Source organism: Dermacentor albipictus, chromosome 4, assembly GCF_038994185.2.
Source record: "Dermacentor albipictus isolate Rhodes 1998 colony chromosome 4, USDA_Dalb.pri_finalv2, whole genome shotgun sequence".
In the NCBI taxonomy this organism is placed as follows: Eukaryota; Metazoa; Arthropoda; class Arachnida; order Ixodida; family Ixodidae; genus Dermacentor; species Dermacentor albipictus.
Genome location: NC_091824.1, coordinates 26,859,044 through 26,880,672, shown reverse-complemented (window position 1 = coordinate 26,880,672; position 21,629 = coordinate 26,859,044). Strand labels below are relative to the sequence as shown.

Here is a 21,629-nt window from a genome sequence, read left to right as displayed (position 1 = left end):
TCCCTACAGATGAGACGCTGCAGGTATGACATTTATGCAAGATTTAGTTGAGCCTGAATTCCTACTTGCACTCTACATTTTCGTTGACACTATATTGAATACCTCATTCATGTGCTGTTATCCATGGGATAGGATAGCATAGGGTAGGATATATGTTTATTGAGGTTAGCCTGCTTTGAGGAGGGGGTCACTGACACTGGGCCGATATCGCAGGGCTAGTCTGTGTACAAGGCCGCTCTCCCTGGCAAATGCCAGGAGAGAAGTGAGCAAGGATTGTTAATTAAGCCACTGGTCAGATCCAGCTCCCGTACTCCTTGATCATGGCTGCGTCCACATAAGCATGTAATCAGAGGTGTGGACGATGGTACCGTGATCCTATGGGTGTCATTATGTCTTAACATATTTTCACCTCATAGTGACTGAGAAGAACCAAAAACTGGCAAAGCCCCGATTTAAATATCTGTCTTTATTTGAGGAACTTGTGCCCAGAAAGATAAGCAGAATGGTTGAATCACAATGATAGTGATTAGCACAGTTGTTGGTCGTCGAATCTGGACTCAAAGGTTGTCTGTGCACCATTTATGCATGTATCGCTATGCATTCCAGAATAATTGTTGGGGCTTGCGTGTGTCTGAAAATGTACAACACTATTTATGTCGTGCATAAAATCTGATTAGACAATACTGCTTCACCATAGAATTGGTGACATTCAAGAAATTTCGGATACATTAGGCTCATCTTGCACTGAGTGATAACTTCATAACAGTGGCAAATCAGTGAAAAACAGTCACTGGCAAAAAGCAACATAATGTATGCAGGACAATGTGACCTTTGCGCAGGTTTCTTGTGTTGCGAGGCACATAGTTATCTATGCAAAGATGGAAAGAGGTGCCAAAAGGCTCAAATAATTGTTGCTTGCTCGCAAAGGTACATTTGTGCATTTTTAACGTAGCAAGATGGTATACATGGCACTTTTTCATGAGGTTCTGAGCTGCTTCAAGTCTAATGCTTGTATGCCACGAGCCACACAGGCAAAAAAAATTATGTTAACAGTTCGCTGCGTTAAAGTTTAATGCCATTTATGCAGTGTCACATAAGCTTGCCTAATAGCATTAAAGTTTATGCCGTTTACGGTGTCGTACGCTCTCACCACTCATTCAACTGCTGAATGCATAAACCCGCTCCTGATGTTGGCAGTTACAGGTGTACATGAAAGATACATTTTTGAAGTAAATTGAAATAATTCTACACAAAATATGCCTATTAATGTCTTAAGTCGTATATTTTAACCTTTTGCCCACTAAATATGTTTTTTTGTTAGGATTGTCAAACAAACTTAAATTATTGTCATGACATTTAATCACATTAAAAGTGCATCTGTAGCAGCAACTTCATATATATTGGCATTAAAAAACTTAATTTCCTCGACACTTTATGGTATTAACCTCGCATGGGTGTGAGATATATGCATACATCTTGTTCACCTGGAACTGTGGATTCCACAATAAAATTTGCATTGATACCATATTGAATTCCCTTTTACACACTTTGATCACATAAACATGGAGTCTTGTGCAAATCGCAACCTTCTAATGGTTATAGGTTATAATGTGAACGTTTATTACCTTTCTTCTCTGGACTGTTGTCTCGTCAACATGCTGCCAACAAAACTTCTGTCTCTAGTGGTGCTGTTCGCTGTGCCGCCTAATGTAGGATCATGCGCACTTTGCCTTTTGGTTATGTAAAAAATTGCCAGGTGTCCTTAGCTATAGCCTAAGAGGCGTGAGGGCGAAAGCCTACTGTAATTCACCTTAATCCACCTCAATCACCGTAATCTGCCTTAATCACCTTAATCTTCCTTGATCCTCCTTGATCCACCTTATTCCGCGTTAGTCCACCTTAATCTACCCTAATTCACCTTAATACAATCATTAATTAACTTTGCCAATCATTAATCATCTCTTATACACAGCTGGACATGCTTTGTGTCGCTTCTGGGTTTCCTTGGGCCATGTGATATTTTCTGCACCTCACGGCGCGGCCTTGAAACATAGAGATCGAAGGCTTTCTCCTTAAAAAGGTTGATGTTGGTATACTTCAGTGAGAATAGTAATTGCCTTGTGACAAGAGCATAACCTACAAGGCATGTAACGTAAAGTTACTTTATAGTATAATACCAGCGTTGATGTTTCTGAGGACAGATAGTTGTTACTGAACTTTGTAGGACTTGAAAGTTACCTGCCAGTCATTCACTTTCTCAGCACTGGGTGCTTATGTTGTAACCATTGTAGACCTCAAAACATGCAGCTTCATACTCAGCTTCAAAACATGCTCAGCAAGAGGCAGTATGTGTCCTAGTTACTCAGCCTATCCTGTACACTATTTTTCACCGTACCTTATTGGCTATAGTGTTCTGCTGCTGGGCATATGGTTCTTCTTGGCTTGAGTGTATGTGTGATGGCAACATGAAAAAAAGAACAAAAGAGAATGTTTTTTCAAGCGTGAAGCATGACCTTTATTCTTTATTCAGTGGTTAGGCTACTTTGCCTGAAGGCATTAAAGTAGGGGAGTTATAAGCACGCACGCATGCACACACACAAAGATGTATTCTCATTCACGCTGCATCCTTGCTCAATTAAGTTGATTCTACTGTGTCATAGTGTTTTACAAAAAAAAAAAGTGCGGAGGTGTGTCCTGGCCAAGTGCTCTCTGATTTTGCACCCATGATCACTGTGTACAGATATATATCTTGGTTATATTACGTGACTTTGCATTCCAAGTAATTGCGCATTTTAAGAGCTGTGCTGTGTACTTTAAAGCAGTGCAGAGAGCTTTTGGAAGGTAGAAGACTTCTAGAAACTAGGGGAAGAATGAGGGACAGACCCGAGTTACAGGCATTCAGAGTTGTAGAATGGTCATCTTGTATGTTGAAAATTGGTTCAATTTGTGCGCACTTCACTCTAGTGGTGCTGAAAAAAGTTAAGGTTGTGCCAGCTCAGCACATTGCACGCACTTTTGAATGTGGTGCCAAGGAGCGAGACATTGTTTGCTTGGCCTAATGCTTGGTGACCTGGTCAGCCTATTATGTATGACTATGTTTTCAGTCGAACGAGAGATTCTACTTTGTGTTTTTAGCGTATATTTAAAAGGTGCCATAGTGCTGTGCCATATTGCACCATAAGCCAAACCCCCTGACACAGCATGAACATATGTGCACTGGTGGCTGAATGTTTTTCGGGTTAATCGGTAGCAGCAATAGGGGAGGGGAGGTAGTTGCAATTATTGGAGGTTTTCGGGATGCGCCATGAAGGAATTCCAACTTTCATGGAATGAGCCATCTGAGGTGACATGATGGCTGAGAAAGCATCTCGTCTTTGAGAAGCTCGTTAGCATAGAAGATTTTATGAAAGAGGCATGCTCAGATCCTTTTGGCACAATGCAAGGTTGCTGAAGGAAGGGACTTCTTTCGCTGCTTAAGTGCTGGAATTAAGAGAATAGTCTGAAGTTATGACACAAACAATACAATTCTGAGTAGGTTTGAGGTGGTTTGTTAGTACAATTCATCCAAGACGCAAAGTAGAGCAGGCATAATCAAGTTTAGGTTTGACCAGTGTTTTATACAATTGAAGCTTCGCAACGGTGGTAGCATACGAAATACTTCAGTGTAAGAAATGTAGTGTGTGATCACCATTGCTAAATCTATTAAGGGTGCAAAATACTTAAATATGAGGATATAGCTTCAGTGGTGCACTACTAAAACTGTAATCAGCATGTGAATATGTAATGCTTGCAACAAATTGTAGTCTATTTTGGCTGCGTAAAGTCATTGTCAAAGCGTTTAGGACGCCCTGAACAGGATCTATCTGGCAACAGACACCACCTTGGTGAATGTCATCATCAAACGGTTGCGCTAGGTCGCCAGTGAATGCAGTTTTCCTGAACCAGGGCAATGCTACACTGCAGCAGGGGACTGCACTAGAGGGGTGTGCTTTTGTTGCATAGAGTCGAGGGCATTGTAGTGCGGCGTGTCACATGCTTGTGAACCTCGTGTGAATCGAGCAGACCTTGAGTGCACTGACCTATTTTATAGTTTATCATGTTTAATTATTAGTAACAACTCACTGTATGAGGTTGTCATATACAGTAATAACTCTGACTTCTTCTCATTACTATGATAAACACGCTGACACATTTTCTCTTTTTTTCCAGAATGAAATTACCGAAATTCCATTCTTTGACACTTATCTTCCTCGTGAAGTAGCCATCGACATCTTTAAGCATCTGGACATCGTTGATCTCTGCAGATGTGCTCAGGTGAGATTTCCAGTAGGCGACTGTGCCAATTACACAGGGAAATCTTTACCTGATGGGGTCCGGAACAGACCACCATCGGTTGCACACTATAATATAGGCTAAGTCACCCCCCCCTGTCATTTTTCCTTGCCGTGATCACCCCTGCAAAGTCAAACGCCCAGCTTGCCACTCGGCTCATTACGCACAATCATTCATCCCCAAAACCATAGCTGACTGGAATAACCTACCATCTGATATTGCCACTGAAGTTAACACCGATCAATTTCATCAAATGCTGTGGACTCATTTCAGAATTTGATGTCTCTGTGCGTCTTTGGTGTTAGCTATTTTTTTTTTCAGGGCTAATTTAATACCTTTGAATCTTGTTTGACATCGTATTGCAGTTTTTTCTCTTTTTGTATTGGTGTATAAGTATTTTGTGGTGTTATTACTATGTTTGCTGAATTGTTTATTCTTAATATTTTTTTTTCATATTCTTATTGGTGTGTTTCGTGTGCCCCCCCTATGTAATTCCCTCTCCAAGAGGGCCTTTAGGGTATTTGAATAAATAAATAAATATATGTATATATATATATAGTGGAATCTCGATAAACAGATGTCGCTTAAATGGAGCTGCCTTTTATACGGAACACTACCCTCATGGTTGGTTGGTTTTGTATTCATGCAATTGTATTTTGCTTTGTCGCTCAGTAAATGAAAATTGTAATAAACAGAACCAATTTCCCTGGTCTCAAGAGGTTCCGTTTAAAGAGAGTACACTGTATATAGTGCAACTAATGGTGGTCCCTCCCCTCTCTCTCTCACACACACGCACGCACGCGCACACACACAACTGAGGGGCTTGATTTTGTTAATCATGACTATATAAGGCCAAGGAAGGCATCAGGGAAATTAACTGTGGTAGAAATTGAAATGCAGAAAATAATGAAGGGGAAAGGGAAATGAAAGTGAACAAAAGGAGAACTTGCGACTGGTGGGAGGGGAAACCACAATCTCTGCATTACGTGTGCATCGCACTACCAGCTGTGCTTCGGCAATGGCTGTCAATCTGTCCACTTACTCAGGTATTTATGTTTACTAGATCTAGCCCTGGCAGTATTAGTCATCACCACTCGGGGCCATGGTGGGCGCATGCGGAACACCCTTTTTTGGCCAAAGGCGTCACCGAACACGTGAACTTAGGAGTGCAGGCATGTGGCTAATAAACTCTTGTATGCTACCTAACGACATGCTACCTAAGTGCTTCGAGCGGCCAGTCGTGTGGCAATATTGCGTGTAATTGCAGGCTTCTTTCACGCTCGGAAAAACACTTTTATGTAGCACGGGTTGAGCAACAGAAAGCTGTATCGAGAGTTTTTCATGTTGCTCTGCAATTTTCTCATTGGCACTTTTAATCTAATTATAATATCTGAAATATTAATTAATTAATTAAAATTAATTATTCCGTTATGCAAAATGCAAAAAATAGTCTATCTCCAACTCTCTGAGATGTGTGTGTTGTCGTATAAGAGCTTTGTGTTGTCTGGAGGTATAGATGCTGTGGTTGGTAGTGGCACTTGGTCACGTTTCCCAGCCACTAAATATTTTCTTACCTTTGGGTCTAGCTCTTGAAATGTAACTCTTTTTTTTATGGGCAATACACTTTTCAATGCCATATACCCGCAAACCAGGTATTTGCGACTTCATTCACTGTTCCTCTGCCACTCCTATATATATATATAAATACAGGATGTCCGAACTATCATGCACCAATATTTAATAATATGCAACTGCCACGTAGCTGGACAGAACCAAAGTAATGTTGTTTGCCGTTGCTTGGAGATACTCAGACTATTGTTTGGTGATGAATGCAGCTGTTCGAGCATGAAAACAGGTGAAAACAAACAACGAATGCTGAGAATGTGAGAACAACAATGTTGCATTGAAGAATTAAACCTGGTATTTCTCCTCTTGTATATAAACAGAGCATTTTCAGTGTGTTCCCTTGCTGTGAAAGTGACTGTTCGGAAGGCCCTCTTAGTTACACAGCTTTGTGGGTGGGGAGAATACAGATCCATGGAAACTAGGCGCGGGGGCCTAAACACAGGGAAATCAATTTACTGTGCACTGCAGCATCTGTGTAACTGCGAGCCCTCCTTTGTCACTCTCCACTTGCTCCTCTGACATTGCTTCATAGTCCTGAAAAGCTGGTCGCTTGTGGACAGACAGCCAGAAAGTGCTTGATGAGAATTCATTCATCAATGAAAAGAACATGCTTACTTATGTTGATATGGATGCGTGCCCCTACAAGGCGGCACCACTGACCAACTCGCACATTCTGCAACTCTGGTACAGCGAATCAGATCAAATCAAATCAAATCAGTTTATTCACACCGATGGTAAAAAAGGTACACATAAATCATCTGGGCCTTTAGCCTCCTTGGCTAGACAGGGGCCCACGCAGGAAGTGCTACATACGGAACTGAGACAACTCGACATTGTAAATCAATTTTGTGTACAACAAAGTTATACAATGGTTGCACACAGCAACAAAAATTAAGACACACAAGAACTTTTACGATAGTAACACAAAAGCGAAAAACAAAACAATAAACATAGCATAACAAAACAAAAACATTGGTTTACAATGGACTCGCATATTGATCACTTCTGATTGATCAGGTGTGCATGCACTGAGACTCTCTTTCTCTCCACCATGGAACATTGCCTTGCCCATTTTCTCACTCTTGTACTTTGTGAAGTTGTTTTGCGTGAATGCTTATATCGATCTGTTTGTAAAAAGTAATTATGTTTTAAGTAAATCTTAATTTTGCTCTGGACCACATTTTGTTAACTTCAGATATACCTGCCATGGTGGCTTAGTGGTTATGGCATTGCGCTGCTGAGTACAAGGTTTCTGGTTCAATTCCCAGCCACTGTGGCTACATTCCTATTGGGGCGGTATCCAGAAATGCTTGTGCGCTGCGCTTTGTGTGCATGTTACAGTACTTCAGGTGGTTGAAATTAATCCGTAGCCCCCCACAATGGCATCACTCATAACCCACTGCGCAGTTCCAGGACATTAAACCCCATAATTTAATTTTAACCATCAGATAATTCAAGCACCTGTTAACCCAAATTTAAGACAACTTAAATAAATAACTGTGGTCCATAGGTCTTTGATGGACCATGCTTAGGTTCTTAGCATTAGGTCTGGAACAACCTAGCACGGCAGTGTAGTTAACTGGAGCCCTTCTTCCTCAGGTCAGCCGCGGCTGGAGATGCGTAGCAGATGACGAGCTGTTGTGGCATCGACATTGTTGTCAGATGGGATTTGCAGATGAGACGGTGACAGCAGAAAAGACTAACTGGAAGCAATACCTCAAGGACCAGATGCAGAGGGAGTCTCTTCTCAGGCACAACTGGAAGGTCTGTTTCTTGATGCTTCATGCACCATCTGCAGCCGAATAGTACTTATTGTCTACATGCCACACACAATGCTTATGAAGAACATTTGGTGACTAATTAAGGCATAAGCAGGGAACTGTGGATGATCGCTTGGTGTGGGCTGGTGGATTTTGGGGTTGTCGATTTCTTGTCTGGATCCTGTATTTATATTAAAGAACTAATTGAAGTAGTTGAACACATCTTTTTTCTCATAAAATGAACCAGTGTTATGTGCATCTACTGATTTAAAAATTGAGACTGCCTCCATTAGGTTGGCAACTGTTTCACAGTAAATCTAGCTTTACAATTAGACCCACTCCTCAGCCGTGATGGCTGCATTCAAAAGGCTGCATAGTGTGAAATGCTTATATGTTGAGTTTCTTGCCAAATTGAAAAATCCCAGGGGATCAAAGCTAACTTCATACATGCTAGCACAGCAAGAAAAAAAAAATACTATTCTGTCTTTTTCCACATGTATAAATTTAACCATAAGCAGTCTGTATGAATCTAACTGTAACCAGATACTATAAAACCTTCAAGTTTTAATGGTAAAAATTAATACAAGGCCTTCGACTACAGCACCTCTCATTGCTCCTGCATTATGTTGGGACGCTAAACCTTAATTATCAGTCTATCATAGATTAACTTGAAAATTAGGGAATGATCTTATTACAGCCTAGTAGGATCATGAGCAAAACGAGAACAACGTAAAAGTAAGAACCAACGTTTTTAATAGTGGACTTGTTGAAACGTTCGCTCCTGCCTTTACCTTCTTCTCGTTTTGATCATCATCTTGAATTTCCACCTCCCGCCTTCCCTGTGTTTTCCTTGGAAGCCTAGCAAAATGTTTCACTAACTGGGGTTTTTTGCAAATCTTGTGATTACCAGAATCGCATTGGACGACTTTATGAGCTGGAGTATTCAAGGGCTGGTGTACTGTCAGCAGTTGACTCATCTGAAGACTTCATCCTTGCAGGGTTTGTAAGCACATTGATTGTTTACGTTTGTTAAGCAAGCTGAAGCAGCTTACAATAGGGAATTACATCAAAAACTTGATTTCTCTAAGCTTTGTGACTTTACTGCAATGTCTGAATCTTACCTAGCCTTGCCTAGACTAGTCTAACCTAACCCTAAACCGCACCTAACCTGGCCCTAAACCTAATCTAAGCCTAAACTTAACGTAACCTAATCTATCCTATTCTAGCCTAGCCTAGTGAAGCGAAACACTTGAGTCTCTGGGGTCGCATTTTCTGAAGTACAGTTACCTTCATCAATGGTCTACATAAAGGGATACTGCAACACTTTTTGAACACAGTAACGAAATATTTGTGATTTGTAAATAGTGCCGCCATGCAAATCAAATATTCCGGGAGCCCACAATCTTACACACAGGCCCCCTCTACAGGGGCGGCGCCCGGATTTTTTGACTGATGGGGCACCCACAACTGAGTTCCTTTGGGGAGGGGGGAGTGGGCAGGGAGGCGGGGAACTTGTGCGTTTTGTTTTTACTATTTTTAATTGGGCTGAAGGCCTCCTAAACACATCAGTGTGAATAGCAGCGTGTCTACCAACCGGGGAGACCGGTAATTCTCAGGGATCCTGAGTAGTCTGGAAATACTCAGGGAAAGCTCAGGGAATTTATGCTTCTATTAGGGATAAGTTGCTGTAGCTTTATTGAAAGGGAACGAAAGTCGCGCTAATGCCCGTTCGAGTTAAAGAGAGGAATCGTAACGAATCGACTTTGACGCCGTATCGTCGGCTGGAGGAGTTGGCAGTGTACAGTCGACGCCAGATTTTTGGGACATGCCCAATAATTCAGATGGCTTCGCGGAACCACCACCACATACCCCGTAGAGTCAATGTATAAGAACGTCTGAAATTTTGGACGCAAGGAGCCTTTGCCGTCCGATTTTCCTGACTTTTTGGCGTGACCGCAGCTCCGAAATGGCGTTAATGAAAGCCACCACCGCCGCCATTTTGATTACCTTTTTGCTTCTTGCGTGTTTTTCTTAAATCAATTCGCCACTGTCAGCAATGGCACCGACTCCGCCTTTTTAATCCTCGCGATTGGCTTCGAAGCTCGGAAAGCACGGCGCGTTGCATGATGCCGGGTCCCGACAGTAAAGTTCGCCTCAATACAGCAATGTTACACGGTGAAGCATACGCCAAGTAGTGCGGTGAAGCTTAACAAGCGTGTGAAGGGGCAATTGTCGCGGGATACAGTATGTATTTCTTAATTATACACGCGTGCACACGCCGTCTACTGTCACAGTACAAGCAAAGATATGCCTATAAGTGTACTGGCAGGCCTTCAGAGCATTTTCGCACGTGCCTGTGGCGATTTGAGCCCTTAAGGGCAGTAAAAGACATGCATTCACTTTTCGGACTGCATGATTTTTCGGACGTTTTCGCGGCCTCCAGAGAGTTCGAAAAATTGGACGTTGACTGTTTAACTGACCAAGAGGATGCTTCAAATGGTCCGTAGGGCGAATGCGCGGCGGAGGAATGAATGGTAAAGGAAGTGTGCTGCCGCTTCTGCGAAGGAGCTTGAGCTAAAAAAAAAACAGTTTTGGCTGACGCCCAGATGCAGGGGTCATTCATCCAAACCAAAATAAACTTTTTAAAGCAGTGAAACGCAACACTGAGGTGTCGTGCGTGGGCTGAGAGTATGTCAGTACGGTTGAGGTTCACTTTCCAGCTGGTGAGAGAGAATCTCACATGTGACAAAGTTTGGGCCTCATACCAATGAGCTTGCTATCAGTTCATAGAAATAGCTTATATTCGAAAATATTTGCTTCTGTGTGCATGTCCTTTTATTTGTATTTGAAAATGTTAGACTCGATTTGCAGTGGGCTTTACTATTTTTTCGCAGATATTTTATTCGCTGTGCATTTTACTAACCTGTCCTTTCTGTTTTCTTTTTGAATAAAATAAACAGTACTCCTTACTATTCAAACTGGATTAAGTCGCTTTTTTTATTTTTAAACATGCGTGTCAGCCCATTTTTACAAAAACAAAGTTCTATGTCACTCACGAATTTTGCAAGGGCACTCAGGGAAAACTGGGAAAAACTCAGGGAACTTGGAAATGTCGACTTGGTAGACACCCTGAATAAGCTATTCCAGCATCGCAGTAAGATATAAATTAAAATTTAGCATATTTCCACAACAAAGCTACCGCTAAGAAAATGAAAATTTATATAATATGCGGTAAGCACATACATAAAAAAACTGAAAAAATGAAACAGGTACCCAGCAGCAACAATATACCATCAGTTAAATAGATCGCAATATAGGTTCAAAATAGTATAGTTCACAAGAGGAGTAAGAACTAACACCTATAAGCAATGTGCATATCAATTCCAACTTTGGTAAAGGCACAGTAGATTACAAAAAAAAGTAGTTAATACAATCTTGTGGCGATTCTGAATGCTGGAAATGGGGAAAAAATAACAGAAAGGTATATGTGAGTAGAATAACAAAAACAAATAGAAGAGAGGAGAGAACGGCAAAAATATAGCACACAATTGGCATTTCAGTCAGTGTCACATTTGGTCGTACAGTACAGCAGGTTTCACAAATGCAAATAACAGCTCTTTGACTATACACTGTTCACTGCACAAGCTATGCCACTGATGTGGCCTTGGACAGCACCCTATATGGAGTCTCTTTCAAAGCGATGACAGGGACAGAGGAATGTTTCGTCACAACCACAGATGCCAATGCCTGTGCTGTGACAGCATAAGACAAAACACACACAGAATTTATTCGATGGTGAAGTGGGTGTTCTGATACAGGTATGGGTATCGGTCCTGTGCATGTGCCACACAGGTTTCCCACGAAAGCGCTGCAAAGATACGATGGGGTATCGTTATACCGGCATACTAGTGCAGACGTATATGCTGATTACCGTGCGCAGCGTCAAACATGTCGACAACACGCTGAAGGTTTATCTTATTGGCAAGAGATTGCTCGACGCAAGCACAGCTAGGTCACTCAGATGGTTATTTGTCATCTTGCTGCAAAGATAAGTCTTCAATCTTTGAAGGCACGAAAACATGTGCTCGCAAGATGATGACGATGCCGGTATCGTCATGGTGATAACACCTAGCTTGTGCACTTTGTGGAAGGCTAGTTTATATTCTCTCGAGACTCCCAAGGCACTGGTCCACCATGCGCGGACTTCTTGGCAGTGCCATTAGGCGGCACAGCTTGTTCCATACAGATGCACAAAAGAGGAGCCCTGTCGCTGCATGATGAATTTCTCTGCGTTTGCACGCACAGGCATGCCATGCGTTTTGGAGGCCACATGCAGGCATTGTGGTAGCGGTGATGGATGGCACCGAGTGTTCTCAGTGAAGCATGAAAGAGGATTCCCGCTGCAGTACACGCCTCATACATAATTCGTTCCAATGGCGGCAATATGTTGTGTCCCTATATTGATTCAGTGCTAACATATTATCGTCAACTGTCGTCAAAAAGTGGGTTCTGCTGCAATTTTTTTATTCATTGTCAGCTTCAAGAGTGGTCGTTCTCACTTTTATCAGTTGGACATGCACCTGGTGAGTGCATATGTAGCATTTCAAAAAGCACAGTGAAAGAAACTATACTCTGGCAGACCAAAAAGTGCCTGAAGCATTCAAAGAATGCTAATTGTGTTAATAATAAAGTAGCAATAAGCAGGGAGTTGCTTTTGGCACCACCCCTGCTGAGAGGAAACATTTGCTTGAGGGGGAATGGGGAAAGTATACTTTGCACTCTGTTATTAGTATCAGGTTTCTTTCAAAAATTTATGCTGAAAAATATTCATTCAAAGGCGTCACACTTACACCAGTGTGTTCTTTCTCATTTTTGAACAAAAGGTGTTGCAGGGCTACTTTAAGTGTACACAACATGGACATAGCCTGCATAATCATCACATAGTTTACTTTAATTTTGTGCCAGAAATGTTGCTATATGATCCCTGAAATTCACATGTACCATAGCTTCAGCTTCAGCCAAGTCACTGAAGTATTGAGTTCATGAAAGGGAAGCAACCTGCATAATGTGCTTTCTAGACCAATACTTTCTTCTGATACCTCTGTGTTTAGCTGTTCAACTGTGCCTGTCTTTTCAGTTAGCTCGGGTAGTTCACAAACATTGTCAACAATATGCTTGTGGGTTGTTGTACCTAGCAACATTCAACATTGGGTTGGTGATGATTTCTATAAAGGAACATTGTTAGCTTAAACAAAATGACATCTAGAATGGCATGGGCACTGTTGCTGTACTTATTATTTTTTGTCACAGCAACCACATTATGTCATAAACTAGTGATGTCGCCAACATTTATTCATAGTGCAACCAGTCACACTTATGTAGATGTATAGCAACAACATTCTTACACAAAAGCATTAGTTTATTCAACTTTGCAACAGGAGGAAAACATGGGGTCTGACTTTGTGATCCCAAGAATAGAAGGATGTATGTATTGGTATGCACTCATAACCATCAAGCAAAACAGTAAGGTGTGAGAATGAAAATTGGCCTCTAGAGATACTTTTCCATCCATTGTTAAGTTGCAGGTAGGGATCATATGGCTCATAAAGCTGCCTTTATCCAATTAGCCAATTGCAAAAATCATCTCCCCATCTATTGCATCTGCTATAAACACGCTGAGATTTGCAAGCAATTGAGACACACAAAATAAGTGGCTAAACAGCATACATTGTCATTGTAGCGTAATACAGTAGCTACTATAAGGTGGCAGATTACTCTCGTTTTTTTGCTCAATGGTCAGGCATGGAGACTTGCTACATTGCTTTTTTTTTATGTGTTAGCATTAGAGTGTTCACGCGAACGAAAGCCCATCTGTCAGTTAGTGTACGGCAAAAGAGGGGGAAGGAATGGAGAGGATAGGAGTCCAATGCAGGTGGAAGGTGAGGAGCCACCTGACATCATGAGAGCGGAAGCGTGCCGTGGGGAGGGGCACACAGGTGTAGAAAGGCTGGAGGGGACAGTACACCTGCCGAAAAACTGCCCCAATCTCAACGCGAAAATATACTACCCTAAAAGACCACGTTGTGCAGCACCGTTGTATCGTAATTGCCATTATGCGCTATGTAACTAGCCGAAGCCCAATTTAAATCCAAGTCATTTGTGTGTGGGTAGTGTAGGCCTAACTCAGTTCGCTTCAGATTGAGATATGCGGTGAGGAGTGTGCAGGAGGCAAAGCTCTAATATGCGTTGCATAGTGACCTGCTCTCATAGGTCTGTTTTGTTGCAATACAGCCATTATATGTGATGAAGCATATTAAGGAAGGAAAGCGGCCACTGTCACAAGACATAGTACACGTTCCTAAATTGTATACACGTGCACGCGCCATCCCCGGTCACAGTACGAGCACCTAGATGTCAAATATCTATACTGGCAGCAATTTAGAGCAGTTTATACCATTGCTGTGACCTGGAAAAAAAAAAAGAGAGTGAGATCTTTATATTTTGCCGTCGTTGTGGTAGTTGTCATCCCCCTGCTTGGCAAATCTGCCAAATTGCAAGGTCTACAGGTTGGCAGCTATGAGAGAGGAGGAAGTGCGCGTCATATGTCAAATGCAAGCAGAAAAAATAAAATAAAATGGTGATACAATGAGCATAAACTTTGCATGATTAAAATTTATTGAAAGACTGCATGTAAGCTTTGGCTCACATTTACAATCTCTATGACATTGCTGTATGTAATTTATTAATAAATCATATTAGTAGCCTATATGGACAACCAAGCATTATACATGCTGCTGATGAGCTAGCTGACACAATAAGTGCTAATGATGGGTGGTCGCTGGGAACATGAATGGGAGAGAAGCAGCAAATACAATTGGGGTTGATGGATAAAGCTTGGAAAAATAAAGGAAATCTGAAAGAATGGAATTGACCTTTCGGTCTTGCAACTTTGGGTAACATGACGGGGAAAAGCTCTAAGAAATCAGCTAGAGTGGTGCATCAAAACCATAAAAATAACTTGTATTGTGCACAGGCTGCTCTAAAACACTGAACATAACCACCAAGGGTTCATATTCAGGTCACTTTTGGAGAGTATATGTGGTAACTAGATAACCAACCTTGGTTGTGCCAACTTCATTCTAGTGATATTGAGAGTTTCAAAGTTTGTTGCTTTAAAGTGGTTACAGGTTTTGATAGATATGAAATACAAAAGGAGGCCCCACAGTCAAAGACTGTATCAAGACCTCTGGTCACCGAGTCGCTGCTGTAGTCAAATAGTGCTCCTTTCCAGCCTGCGTTCTACTCACCGACATTAGTTGACCGTGTCCCTCCACAGGATACTTCCGTGTCAGCAATGGCATTTGCTGACAATTTGCTTCTAATGTCAGATACCCTTGAGGGGCTTCAACTCTTGGTAGATGAAACTGTCTCCTTTCTTAATAATGTTGACTCGCAGATCAATCCTTTAAAATCTCAATGCTTTGGATGGTGTCCCAATTATTCCAGTAAAGGTTTCGACTATAACATTCCTACATTATCTATTTTAGGTCAGGATATTCAGCCAAAGTGTAGAGATGAGCCAATTCGATAACTTGGTTTAGATATCTTCATTTGTAAGACTCCAACTGTTCATTTCGACAAAGCTCTGAAACTTCTTGATCTCATTGCTAAAGCCTCGCTGAAACTGTTTCAGAAGGTTAATTGCCTTAGACAACTGGTTATTCCAGATTTCTTGTACACTGCCTCTAATACACTAGAGGTTTCTTCAGAATCCTGCAGGTTGGATGGGCTTATTTGTAGATGCATCAAAAAGGTCCTTCATTTACCTCCAGGTTTTCCTAATATCCATATATGGTTACCCTCAAAGAGTGGTTACCCTCAGGTGGGGGCTGGGTGTTATTTGGTTACAGAGGGTTGCTCAGGCTGTGCAGTTTAAGAACCTTGCGCGTCTTCTCAGACTAGGGGACACATTCATAGCTTATCTATTCGATAGCATTTTAGATAGGAACTTTCTGAGAATCTGAACTTTTCCAAATGCCTTCCAGAATAACTCCGAAATAACTTTCCTGAAAGCAGTTGAAACAACACTTAATAAAGGATCACGAAAGTGGTGGTCTGATCTAAAGTCCAAATGCGCCAACAAGGATCTCCTAGCACACCAAGACCAGATCGTCGCTAACACTTGGCTGTATCATGATTCCAAGCTATTGAAGGAAGGTTATTATCTTAAGGCACTATGCCTTAGGACGAATCTTTATCCAACCAAGTCTCTTACTAACAAACAAAGCTGTGATCCAACGTCACGGCTCTGCCGTAGATGTCACGAAAAACCGGAAACGACATCTCACATCTCGCAGGAATGTGAGTCTGTCCACCTCGCGCGTACCGAGTGCTACAACTTCGTGGCTAAGCAGGTAGCCCTCCTTGTCCAGAAAAAGAGACCGAGCATTGCAGTTCAAGAATAACCTCGGTTGACTACTCAAGAGGGCACTAGGCTGAAGCCTGATATAGTCATTGAATAGTCATTGAAACTGACAACGACATGTTGGTGGTTGACTTGGCTGTCGTATGGGATGCCAACAAGGAGGTGCTCAAAGACAAAGGGCGAGAGAAGGCAGCAAAGTATGTGCCTTTGAGGTGCTGCTTTGATCCGCGCAAGAAATTTTCCTCGTAGGGGTTGGTTTTCGGGGCAAGGAGTATGGTATGTCGTGAAACTTTGGAGCTGGGCAAGAACCTGGGTTTGTCTCATGCTGATCTGGCTTGGCTCAGTGCATGCATCCTTTGTGGTAGTTTGATTTGCCTCGATAGATTTAGAAAGAGAGTGTAGGTTCTCTCTTGAGATTTGAATTGCGTTCCTTTAATGTCGTTTTCACTTGTACTTTGTGGTTTCCTTTTTCTTTTTTCTTCCTTTTTTGTTCTAAATGTTAGTGTTGCTCTATAATGTATTTAGTTGAGGCTAGCCATAGCAATGAAGATAAGTATTCTACAACGCACTAGCTCTCCCCTGGGTAGCTCATACACAATTGACGTCTTGTGGAGGCCAGTACTGGACAGCAAGGGCCGACATGAGGTGGGGTCTCCCCGCCCGTGCTGGTCCTTTCCAAACGTCCAGTAGACTAAATCTTGCTTTGGCCACTGGCACCACAAGCTTGTGGTAATGTATGTTATTAGTGCAAATTGAATTTACATGTGATAATGTGCAACCATATTAACAACCGTGCATGTAGCACACTGTATTTACATGTGATAATGCACAATGTCTGCTAATGCGTGTTGATGTTTGGTCAGGGACTTATCAGTTGCATATCTTCAGACTTTATAATGGGAGACATGGCACTTGTGACAAACACTGTAGCAGTGTGCAAGTCATATTCGAGGCAAAGGACACTCGGTATAAAGCCATTCAAAGTGCCCATGTATATTTGTAAGAATGTTTTGCCTCTTAGAATACTCATATTTTATCGCACGGTGCGCTATGAAAAGAAAAAAAGAAGAGTTGTTCTTTCCAAGGGGAGGTCCCTTTGATACGAAGCTGCACTGCAATCCTTGAGTTACCACATTGCAGCTGCATCAGACACACACAGCAAAGCATGCTAGCAAAAGCCTCAACACAACCTTTTTGGTCACGGGGTAGTTGTGACATCTATGTTAATAAGTAATAAAAAATAAGATGTTTTACACACGAACGCAAGCGGGAAGGTGTGAAGTGCACAGATATCTTTATGCCGACTGAGACAGATAATATGTGACAGTCGTTGCACTTCAATCCTGAGTAGGTTGGTAACATAGTGTGAATGTTGGCCGGGGTGACTGGCGATGTGATGAGGAGATTCACTTTACAGTGGCAAGTGTGCCGTCATTCACCGCCTTATGCTAAAGCCCTCTACGTCACCGCATCCATAGGCAAACGTCATGCTTGTAAATTGTCAGAATTATTATTCATGGTCATGCTAGCTTACAAGGCATATTTAGATAAATCATGGTTCGAAATCTTGGAAGAACACCTGCACCTTATAAAGCAGCCTTCTAGCCAAGTGCAAATGGGGCTGCTGGTATGCTGTCGTGCATCTGCATGGCCGACATCATGTGGTCCTTGCCAGTACATGGAAATTTCTATAGCATATGCAGGAGCTGCACCGAAGAGCCTGATTGTTGCATAGAAGGAAAGGAAAAAAATTTTCTGTTTGTGTTTGTGCATCGTACTTCTGTAATGATTCACAGATGGAAGTTGAAATTTCGCTTTCAATATTTCAAAATTTTATTCGTTGCCGAATCCCAAAATTCAAGTATACTGCTCCAAAAGCAAGATTTTTCGGCTCTAAAAATTGCTCCATAAGCTGTTGCAACTGTTGCACCCCTGAAATGTGAGAAAGTAAGTTATGACATTTCAGTTGTCTTCTCTGTGTGAGTTCCTGAGAGTGCTTCCGATGCAGCTTATGATGTGCCGGTTTAAGGAGAACTGGAAAACTGGCAAATTATGCACCAGTGAGGATGTCAAAACGGCATCTGGCACCGTAGTGTAAAAAGCTGGATGTGCTGCCGGAAAACCAGGCAGGTGGCAGACTGAGATGGGTGCTGCAACTTCAGCAGGCAGCTGAATTTCAAACATCTCACTGTACCCATTTCAGATGTAGCACGGTGTTGTTCTGTTCCTCCAGGTATTCGAGTGGTGAGGTGCGCCTGTGGCAGCGAACCAGCTCAGGTGTGCAGCTGAGGAGCGTCATCTTGGATGGCACCATACATCCGAACAGCTTAAACTATGTCAGTTCAGTAGCCCTGGCCAAAAGCTGTTTTGTAGTCACCTATGCGGAAGGTGAGATATCTTTCTTTTTTGACACTTCCATTTCAATGAAAGCTCACAATAGGGTGCTCTGCTTTATACGTTCGATAGAAGGCTATATAGCACTTCATTTCATATGCAGCAGGTAACATTACAAAAGCTAGAAACTTACTTCTCTCATTCACACTTGTGAGTAAGAAATAGTGCATCTCATGGGAAGGATAGGTATAGGTGTGCATATTGCAATTTAATGTAGCGTTAAGTATAATACAGAAGAACCTCATTCATACGATTTGGAAAAAACTTGGTAACCGGGGAAACGTACGATCTGAAGTCACTAGAGCATTTGGCATACTTGACTGTCATTGACATCTATGAAGTGCAAAGCGTGCGAATCATTGCAGCACAAGACACTGGCGCACGACGAGCTGGTGGCAGCCGAGCGGCCTGCGACATGCGTTGTCAATATTGTGGCTTCAGCAAGCTTATGTTTCCACTCCTCGATTGGCATGGGTCAACATCTTCTTTGTGTGGAGCATTTTGGAGGAAAGTGTCCACGTGCCCGCTCCACAACAGTCGTTGCGATATGCCCACTCCACGAGAATCGAGAACATTGAAGTCGGGCAATCGTACGAAATGGGATCACATAAATGAGGTTCTACTGTACTTTTATGTTGCCTAATGTAATGTAATTATTACGTAGAAGTTGTTCCTGAACCTATTTATCGCTAACGAGTGTAGCGACGAGCAGCCACAGTGCACTGCCAGCGCTCACGACCATTAGAGAGGACATCATGCACTGGAAGTGCAAAGGTGCAACAAGGTGCACAAAGAATGTCCGATTTGGTGTAGTCCACTAGTTGTAGTTATAAGATACGAAGCAATTATTTGACAGAATGCATTGCAACTCAAATGAACCTGCACTGTGTAATGCACAGACTAGTAGCACTTCTGTGACAGTGCTGCTTGCATTGCTTGGCCAGTATAAAAAGGAATATAGTGTTGTGTATTAATTTAAGGGACTGCTTTTTGGATTGTGCTATCATAGCTAAGTATGGCATTGTAGGGAAGGCCAGCTTGCATAAGGAGACATGCATTCCAGTTGTAGGGATGCGCAAGCACATGTCGAGTTGTGAGCATCCATTTCCTTCACTAGAAAGAAGGAACCATTAGGGCTTTGTAGTGTCCTGTGTGCTTTTTTTTTTTTTAAAGTGAATAGCTTTATTTGGCTCTTTCACATTTCCGGGGTGGTTGGCAATCATACTTTCTTCATGGAGGTTCATGGAGGGCACATGCTCTCATGCAGCTGAGTTAGTAACCAAGTTGTACGACGCCTTCATCGCCGAACGTTAACTAGCTCTTTGGGATGCATGTGCTGTCACGCGAAAGGTTTGTGGCATGTGAAAGTTTACATGCTGTGGTCGGTGGTGATGCTGTGTGACGTTTCTCCGCCACCTGGGCCGATTGTTGCGGGGCGCGTTCATTGCCGAAGTCCGCTGCATGTCTCTTGCTGAGATGTGCCCCGTTTTGTCTTGCCAGCACACAACAGCTTCACTTAGAACAACTCCCACAGTGCGCTGGACCTGCATGATCTTATGTTCCTTGTTTTGGATGCAATGAAGAGTGACGACAGAGTCAGCCCAGGAACGAATAGTGGCAGTAAAGTCATTGGTCAGAAGAGTGTCTGGACTCTGGAGCAAACAAGTGAAGAAGGTAGCACAGGAACGCAGCCATTGTCATGCCACTGTCCCCTGCTGTCATCCTTTTTGTTGTTGTTGTGCCATCTTGCAATGGTCATGCTACCTTCATATTCACGCCATCACCATCTTGGTTGTCATATGATAATTGCATCATCGACGTACCGCCGTCATTGCACCTCTGTCATGCCATCTGCCAAAACCTGCTGATAATAATTTGTGCCGCCATCATCAAACATGTTTATTGATGCCAGCGATAGAAATGATGCACATTGAAGAGCTAATTGGTGAGCAGCACACTGTCTTGTTGTTTAGTCCTATTTTTAGCACTGTTTGTTTTCAGTCAGTGGTAGACTTTGGGAGTATTGCTAGCTTGTGCATTTTATTTCTGTGGTTTGCATAACCTATTCAGTTACTATGACATTCTGCTTCGGCGGTTTCTACAATTCTTTTTCTGCACATTAGGCCTACTTTGTGTGCACAAATGCTGACTTGCTCATTATAAAGAAAATGTGTATGAAATGACCTTGTTGCTCACTGGGGATAATGTGCAAACATTACACGTTTCATTGGCCTATCTTTCATGTTGCCTGGAAAATGGCTGGGCCAATCATTCTGTAACTGGGCAAGTGATATGTAATTACAGGCAGATTAAGGCTTTTAATGAGTGATGTCTGTTGATGTTTTGAGAAGCATTTGTGAACTGAAGAAAAATTTTAGGTTTACAAGCTCGAACAATGTTTGTGCATGCTCTTTAGACATTGAGGAGCAAACGAACGAGCCTGTTCTGCTTTTTATTAAGAACAGTGCTGTTTGATGGTACTAGAGGTTCAATCATTGTGTCATGATAAGAGCTGACTTCTGAAAAGCAATCAAAATAAGCTTTGCTGGGTTGATAGATTACATTTCTGAAATATGACATAGGTCACTTTTATCGGGAGTGGAAGCTTAGCTTGGTTTGGTACAATTTAGAATACGAGTGGGTCAGGGGGCAATACCAACTTCGAAACTTTTGCTCCATCTTTCCTAGACTGTGGCAATGTCTTGCTTAAGCTAGTTGAAATTTATAAAAAAACAGATCACTATAAATCTGTGAAAGAAAACAGGCTTGGCCTCACAACTTCTGTAGGTTTTTTTTCCTTTGTGCTCAGAAAAGACCGAAATATGCAAAAATACTATTATAATAGTTGTGCCATATTCATGTTATCAGTACTACAGCTGGCAAAAATTAATAAGGGTGAGTATGGCTGTTTTTTTTCTGCTTTAAATTAACCACATATGTGTGCATGTGTGTGTGTGTTTTAACGAGTAAATACAGAACGGTTTCTGAAATGGTTACATACTGGTGGTCTGTCTTTTTTTACTGCATCCCTCTAATGTTCATTCAAGTCTAATGTTAATAGCACTAGTAGTTATCTACTTAGATTTCAGGTT

General features: G+C 42.1%; 1 protein-coding gene across 1 annotated transcript in view; it reads left to right on the top strand.

Moving 5' to 3' along the window:
* Positions 1-21,629, top strand: part of LOC135905282 (F-box/WD repeat-containing protein 8-like) — a 46,359-nt gene that overhangs the window by 2,692 nt on the left and 22,038 nt on the right. Inside the window, exons 2-5 of the mRNA XM_065436298.2 lie at positions 4,210-4,314; positions 7,558-7,722; positions 8,629-8,717; positions 18,377-18,531. Coding sequence (XP_065292370.2) covers positions 4,210-4,314; positions 7,558-7,722; positions 8,629-8,717; positions 18,377-18,531 — 514 coding nt within the window. The remainder of the gene's footprint in view (positions 1-4,209; positions 4,315-7,557; positions 7,723-8,628; positions 8,718-18,376; positions 18,532-21,629) is intronic.